The sequence below is a fragment of the Corylus avellana genome, chromosome 4, assembly GCF_965113065.1.
Source record: "Corylus avellana chromosome 4, dhCorAvel1.hap1.2, whole genome shotgun sequence".
Lineage (NCBI taxonomy): Eukaryota > Viridiplantae > Streptophyta > Magnoliopsida > Fagales > Betulaceae > Corylus > Corylus avellana.
Genome location: NC_142493.1, coordinates 4351835 through 4359963, shown reverse-complemented (window position 1 = coordinate 4359963; position 8129 = coordinate 4351835). Strand labels below are relative to the sequence as shown.

The 8129-nt window shown below is 32.4% G+C and overlaps 1 protein-coding gene across 1 annotated transcript; it reads left to right on the top strand.

The window, feature by feature from the left end:
- Window positions 1-1398: 1398 nt before the first annotated feature.
- LOC132179037 (serine carboxypeptidase-like 17) lies at window positions 1399-6410 on the top strand. The gene is made up of 14 exons (XM_059591655.2): window positions 1399-1672; window positions 1752-1894; window positions 2670-2746; window positions 2891-3010; window positions 3750-3852; window positions 3969-4006; window positions 4109-4210; window positions 4624-4710; window positions 4816-4965; window positions 5035-5106; window positions 5327-5445; window positions 5749-5862; window positions 5958-6012; window positions 6218-6410. The coding sequence occupies exons 1-14, from the start codon at window positions 1524-1526 to the stop codon at window positions 6299-6301; spliced, it is 1413 nt and encodes a 470-aa protein (XP_059447638.2). The 5' UTR covers window positions 1399-1523; the 3' UTR covers window positions 6302-6410.
- Window positions 6411-8129: the final 1719 nt, after the last annotated feature.

Below are 8129 nucleotides of genomic sequence, written 5' to 3'. Positions count from 1 at the left end.
TTAAGGACCCAATCTCTTATGTGGCGTACAGTTTGTAGAATTATTCAAAAATAAATAATAAATACCAATATTTTTTCAATGGGTTAGGTTTTATATAATTTTTTTTTTTTTTTTTTTCATTTTAAGCAGAAATTTTTGTTCTTTAAAAGAAATAAAACTTTTCTAAGGAAAAAGGAACATGGATTCCCACCTTTCGGATTCAACCTATTTCATTGGGCTGATGTAATAGTCTTTATTATTTTTTTTTTAAAAAAAAAAAAAAAAAATATTGATGAGTAATATGTAACATTACTTTTTTACTTTTGCAAGTGGAATTGGTAGATGTTAATCAAAGTATTCACATTCGGTTCAACAAATATTTAGCTAAATGATCAATTTTTTTTTTAAACTATTTACTGTTTCAAAACATCACGTTCAACACAACATTTTAACTATTAATTTTAACTGTTTTATTTAAAATATTATTTATTTATTTACTTTTCTTATTCTTAAAAAAAAAAAAGAGAAATAATAATATTAGATTTTTTATTATTATCAAATTTACATTATTGAGCGGCATGTGAGTGCTCAATCACACCTGACAAGTGACAAGCCAGTTTCTGTGTCATTCTCCATCTCTCAAAGGCATACAACCTGCACCCACGTCATTACCACATGCAACAACAGTAATTTTAGCCACGTGTGTCTCTTGATCATTTGATAAACACGTGTCATAAGTTGTCTCTAAGTCTCATATATTATTGAGTCGTGTTAATGTTTGGTTAATTGTTGAAGAATAATTTAGTGTACTCGCTCGTGAAGCTTATTAATTACCAGCAAGATTCTTAATCTCATGGATATTTATAGTTAGAGAACTAGCTAGGAGCTTCAACTTTAGGAGGTGTGTATGACCATAATTTACCTAGGTTTCAATTTTCATAAAAGCAAAATGTGTGTTTAGAAATTGTTTAATCACCGCTAATCTTAAAAGCTTAATAAGATAGGAATAAATGAAGGCCAGATAGATAGAATATTTAATTGAAATGAGAGTTAAATGACAGAGACAATTCAAACTTAAGCTCCTGTCCTGATACTATGTTGACATTGCAAACTTTTGAAAGATGATAACCTTAAACTAATACTTTTTAAAATTTAATGGTATGATTAGAAAAGTAATAAAAAAAAAAAAATTATGAGATCTACTTAGAAATTTGCACATGTGCCCAAAAAAACAAATGGCACGTTCACCAAATATCCGGCAGAGGATGCATAGTTCCCGCAGCCCCCACGAAAACATTAGTTACATTTTTCATTTGATTTCCCTCTTGGCTGCATTATCAACCGTACTTCAAACCCCATTTCCTGTTCTAACAACAATTCTTGTCGTCCGTCAGCATTGACTATATACTTCAGAATCGTCTTCAACTCCCCTGTTTTTACCAAGAAAACAATGTCTTCTTAACTTATATAACGCCCTCCACAGCCAAACCTTCAGGTTACAAGATTATATACGCAGGGCAGGGCAGAGCTAACAACCAGTGAAAATGGTGGTCGGCTCCGGGAATCATGCGAGTAGAATTTGTTTGCATTTGCTTCTTCTACTGCTTTTCTCTGTAAATGTAGCTTTCTCCGGCACGCTCGTCACCTCTTTACCAGGATTCGACGGCGACCTTCCGTTTAAACTCTATACAGGGTATGTTAGTACGACTTTGTTGTTTTTTGTGTTGGATTTTTTCTCGTGATTTTGCTTATTGGGTTGCTTTGATTTTCAGGTATGTCAATGTCAGCACCGGTAATGCTGAGATGTTTTACTATTTCATCGAGTCTGAGAGGAACCCCAAAAAGGACCCTGTTTTGCTCTGGTATAGTGGCGGCCCTGGTTGCTCTGCTTTCAACGGTCTTATTTATGAAAACGGTACCATTTCCATTCCTCATGCTATAAACTGAAAAATATGTTTGAGAAAGTGATATTTGAAAATGAACCCATTTGGAGTATTGGACCCTCAATATCATATAATCTGTGGACAGGACCCTCATAGGTATATTTGATGCATTTCATTTTCCAAGAGCATGGGAATTTTGTTTTGTTTTGTTTTGTTTACCACCCGTCTCACGTTAGGAAAATAAATAATTCACATAGAGTGACTAGATTATAAGGACAATTATGAGTATTACGTCTTACAGTTTCTTATTTTTTAGACTAATATGATTAACATTTTTCTTGAATCGTTATGACATTCCTAAAAGTTGACATTTAACCTTATACTTGTTTAAAGATTGAAATCTATAAGTAATTTTAAAAGGTTCTAAATTGGGCAATTTTTTTAAGCTGATAGTATAGATATGACTAATGCTTTTTTTTGTCGTTCCCGCTTACCTGAAGGTTGACTTGTTTAAAGATTGAAACTTGACCGGTAGGTTCACCAATAAGCATCAATCGAGCCAAATCAAACCCCCACCATAGGTCCATCCAGTAGATGCCATCTAATTTTATTTCATACCCTTTTCCGAAATACAACTCATTAATTATAAGGTGGGGTTTTCCTTTAATTTCCTAAAAACTAATGGATTTTTGGTTAAAAAAAAAAAAAAAACAGGGGACTCACCATGTTAAAAATTTAAATAAACTATATACCAATAAAAATGGTGATAAATATTTCCTAATTATCTATTTTGAACTATACTTGCAGGTCCATTAGCTTTCAACATGTCAGGTTACGCAGGGGGTATACCACAAACATATTATTACAAGTACTCATGGACAAAGGTTCGTATACCACTATTTTTTTCTTTTTTCTTTTTTTTTTTTTTTGCAATTAATTGTATTTCCCCATGAGATCATTCCAAATAATTTTATGTTTTTATTTTTATTTTTTTGAATATTATTGAATAATGGTGGATAATTTCCCAGGCTGCTAGCATTTTATTTGTAGATGCACCTGCTGGCACTGGTTTCTCCTATGGTGGTGCTGGTGCGTTTCCTGCCACAGACTCAGGAACGGCAGCACAGGTTTATGAGTTCTTAAGGAATGTGAGTAACACTTTTACAGTCTTCCAAATTAAGAGAAACAATTTGAATATTAACTGTTCAATATGTCTCATATCGCTTTTATTAAATGGATATAATAATAATAATAATAATCTTATTGTTGTTGACAAAATGTAATGGTGATAAAATACTTCTAGGTATTTTTCCGGATTCTCTGAAATTAAGTTGCCAGAATTTCAGTAAAGTTTGAATAGCCTAATTAAAGAAATTCCGATCTATTTTCCCGAAAATAGATCACTCACAAATAGAGGTCGACAGATTTACTGTTTATCACTTAGCGGCCGACAAACGACTTTCGGTGGTCAATAGGCAGAATAAAAATACTGTTTCGACGTTGATTTGGTTTGGTAGGAAGTAGTTTTTTTTTTTTGTCCCGATTTTTCAAGTGAAATTTGAATTTTATTTAGTAAGTTTTCCTATTATTTTGTCCAATTGATTTGTGGTTGTCCTTTCGGTCTATATTCCATGGATTTACTTTTTATTTCATTTATAAAACATATGTTTTACTCATTCAGTAATTAGAACTTGGAAGGAATTTGACAACTCTTAATATAAAAGCTTGTAGCCGACAACTAATCGACTTAATTGACTAATTGAGTAACCAAAAAAGTTGAAACTATTATCGACACCGACCCAAAAAAAAAAAAAAAAAAAAAAATTCAAAATACACTCTCTAAACCATTATAATTTTATTCACTTATATTTTGAGTTGTAAATGCAGTGGTTGGTGGAAAACCCAGATTACCTGCTAAATGAATTATTTATCGGGGCTGATTCTTATTCAGGCATATCCGCTCCAATTGTTGTTAAACAAATAATTGATGGTAATTTTATGATCTTGCTCTTAGAAATAAAATTTTTCCATACCTTAATTGCAACCAAATTCAAAAAAGATGTGACTCATAAGTTTTTGGAACTTGTTTGGCTAAAAATATTTCAGATAATGATGCTGGAGTTACCCCACGCCTGAATCTCAAGGTACATATATGCTTAAATATTAATGTACAGTTAATTCAATACATTTACGCCATGGTTTTTGTGATTATGACTTGAAAAACTCTTTGTTTGAAATGATTTCAGGGATATATTCTTGGGTGCCCTCGAACTGATACGGATATTAATGAAAATTCCAAGATTATATATTCTCATCGCATGGGGCTTGTATCAGATGAACTCTATGAGGTAATTCCAATCTACATTTGTAAAATTTTCCAGTTTTTAATCTAAATATATATACTACTAAGGGGTGGCAATTTATATTCGTGTGTCGGGTTCGGGTTGTGTCGAAATATATGTATAACACTATATAGGTCAATTATAACACAATCAATTTAACTAAACGGTTTAAACCCCTTTAACCTGAACAGGCTAATTTTGTGTTGGGTTTGCGTCGAGTTCGTGGGTCGTGTAAAAAATTGACAATTCTAAATGTTGCGTATCGAGCTCGAGTCTTGTTGAAACATGTGTATGAGACTCTAATTTCTTATTCAGGAGTTCGTATCCAATTCGCAATCATTCTCCTTTTAGGGGATCGAGTTCTATTATCCTTGTAAAGTTTGTGATGGTGAAACTTGAAATGGTGTGTGGTTTTGCAGGCAACAAAAGAAGCATGTAATGGGAGTTATAGCAGTGTTACTACATCACAATCAGAATGCTATGAAAATCTTAAAATACTCCAGCATGTAAGCTAGAGAGTAGTTGATTCTTTTTCATACAAGTTATTTACAAAGGATTTTAGAAATATAGAAGAGTACTGACAGTGGATGATTCCCTCAACTTAATTTTAGTGCACGAAGGATATAAACAAAAATCATATTCTGGAGCCCAAGTGCACCTGGACATCCCCAGAACCATATGGAGAATCGGTTCGAAGAGCTCTTGAAGAAGAAGCTGATGGCTTAGCCCTGTCTTCCGAAGACCCTGATTTTTTTTGCCATGTAAATCTCTCTCTCTCTCTCTCTCCCTCTCCCTCCAAAGTTTATAATGAATTTGACCCACTTTTGCAGACCTTTGGTTATTCACTCTCTTACTTGTGGGCTAATGATCCAACCGTCCGAAGTGCTCTTAATATCCGAGAGGTAATCATTTAATTAACACTTTAACATTCATTTTTACGAGTGGACTCAAATTCTATTTTAATGGGTGAATCCAAACACGTAGAATATTTAATTGAAATATGGTGAATTGACGAAGACCGAGTATCACCACCTGTCATAAAAGTTTAACCTGATAAAAAAATGTAAATATAATAATTTAATCAATACTTTAACACTTACGTATCCTTGTGACTGCAATCAGGAAACGGTACAAGACTGGAAGAGATGCAACAAGAACATATCATTCACATCTGATGTCTCTAGTGTCATTGATTATCATCAAAATCTTAGCACCAAGGGGTTGCAAGTTCTAATATTCAAGTATGTTGCTCAAAACTATCACTCAAATAATCTTTTTCCCATTTTTCTCTTTCAAGCGGAGACAGAACTGGGCGGCGGCGGGGGTCATGGCCTTCCAGTTTAACCCCCAGATGAGAAATCTTGGTTCTGTCTCTGCTTTTGATTCATTAATCGGATCTAAAACTCTAAACATGCATATTAACTACCATTAAATTTTAAGTCTTTCGTATATAAGTAGTGATAATTGAAGATTATGGTTTTTTTCATATAAAGTTTTTTCAAATTTTACTAAACAGTATGATTTTGATCTTCTTTTTCTCACAGTGGTGACCATGATTTAATAATCCCAAATATTGGTACGCAACAATGGATCAAGGTGCTAAATTTAACCATAGTTAATGATTGGCATTCGTGGTTAGTGGATGGTCAAGTTGCAGGGTCAGTACTTAGCCTTCTGATCTATCATGATCTAGCTTTTTTATATTATAAATGCTCACAGATTGATAATTGTTTCATTTTTTTTTTGAATGTAGATACACAATTAAATATTCAAGTAATGGATACCGCTTGACCTATGCAACAATAAAGGTAAGATGCAAAAATAGAACAAAATAATAATAATAATAATAATCTCCTACAATTTTTTTTTTTTTTTTGGATCGCCGACAGAGTTTTTATAGAATTTATCTGTCTGAACAAGTAAACGGGCTATCCGAAATATGTTTAGACAGATAAGCCTCATAAGAACTCTTTCATATTTACTGTAACCCTAATGTATTTGTTGTTTGTACAGGGAGCGGGTCACTCGCCTCAAGAGTACAAGCGTAGGGAAGGTTTCAACATGTTCAATAGGTTTATCCACTATTATCCACTCTGATTAACACAGGCGGATCCAAGATTTACATGTGGTTTTACTCTCCTATGCAAAATTTTGTTCATCTTGTAATTTCGTACTACTACTTAAATTACGAATAATACTTTGCTCTTTCGCCATTTATATTATTTATTACCTTTTAATATTCTCAATCTATGGTAACACCGAATGTTGGTAGATATGATTTATAATACTAAGATAACAAAAATCTCATTAAATTTGAAAAGAGAAAGGATTCAATTCATTCTTTTTCAAGCATCTTTTAATTATCCCCATAGTCACGAGAAGTTCACAAAATTAATAAAAGTGCAAACTTCTATACCACAAACTTCTATACCCACGATGCAGCATTTTGGGCCACAGCAAGAAAAAGCTCTAGTTGGGGAAAAAGAAAAGTATATCATTTTATAAAATTTAGGAAGCAATCTTGTTATAGCAATAGCAACAAGTATTATTATTATTTTTAAAAAAATAAATTCTTAAATTTAGAGAACTAAAGTTATTATTTTTTTTGCTTTCTTATTCAAATAAAATCTACAATAACTACCATTATTCTTTTCCTATACCATTTACATATTATTTCAAATAAATGTTAGAAAAAGAGAGATGTAATAGAAAAAATTAAACAGCCCCTAAACTACCATAACATGACAGGTAAACAGAAAATAAAATGCAATGCAACAAATGAATGATGCGGGTCTATGATTTCTTGGTATGAAGACCAAGAAAATGGACCACCAAAAAAGGTGGTTATATATGGTGTGTCAAAGAAGGCACAACCAAAAGGGTTAGAGAGGAGCACGGAACTGAAAAAGTTCCACAAACATTCCCAAACCTGATATAATGAAAAAATCAAATCCAAAGATTTCAAGAAGGGTGCGGATTCGAGGCTAAGAGCAGCTGGTGAAGGCAGTGAGCAGACAATTTACAGTGGAGGAAGGGACGATACAGTTATTGGATAAAGATAAAATGCCAAAAGCATTGGATAATGCCTCCAAAGAGGCGGTATGGGCCTTAGAAGAGGCGAGAAGGGAAAGGAGAGAAAGGGAGAGGGGATGCGAGGGGAAGGAGGAGGAAGGACCGAAACTCCCTCCTCCCATGACAATCGGTTGGCTAGAGGTTTCTTCATAGAGAAAACGAAAGAAGAGGTGGTTTAGTTAGAAAAAAAGGGTACACTTTTGGTTCCTTTGATTTTTCTTGGTTTATGGAACACCAAAGAAGACTATTGCAAAGATTTTTTAAGAATTTTTCCTACATTTAAGAAAATAAAATAAAAGTTAGAAATTTGTTACTAGTGCTCTTGAAAGTTTGGGAAAAATAAAAGGGTCTTACATCGCCTTCAATTCTTTTTTAATAAATTTTGAGAAGACTATTAAGGGTGATTTGGTGGTTTTGCAAAAGAGTTAGTCAAAGTTTTTTCATGTTTTAGGGAATTATTTAGGGAATTATTTACAACGATTTAAAATGTTAGGTGCATATCTTAAATTTGGGTGATTTTAAGGGGTGGAATGTAATTTAAAAAATAAATAAATAAATAGACATGCAGACAATTTTTTATAAATTTATATTTTATAATTAAAATTTCATTTTGTTGCATTTATCGTGTACATAATCTCACATCATTTATTTTTTATTTTTTTAAAAAAATCTCACATGATTTAAAATTTATAAATAATATAATAATATATTCATCACGTAAAATAATATACACAATTAGATCTATAAAATAAAATCTAAACAATGAAATAACTCATTTTTATTTTACTTGTAATGGCTCCGAGTGTTTGATGGATCCCTTGTGCAATCATTATCATTGTTATTTCTTTGATTT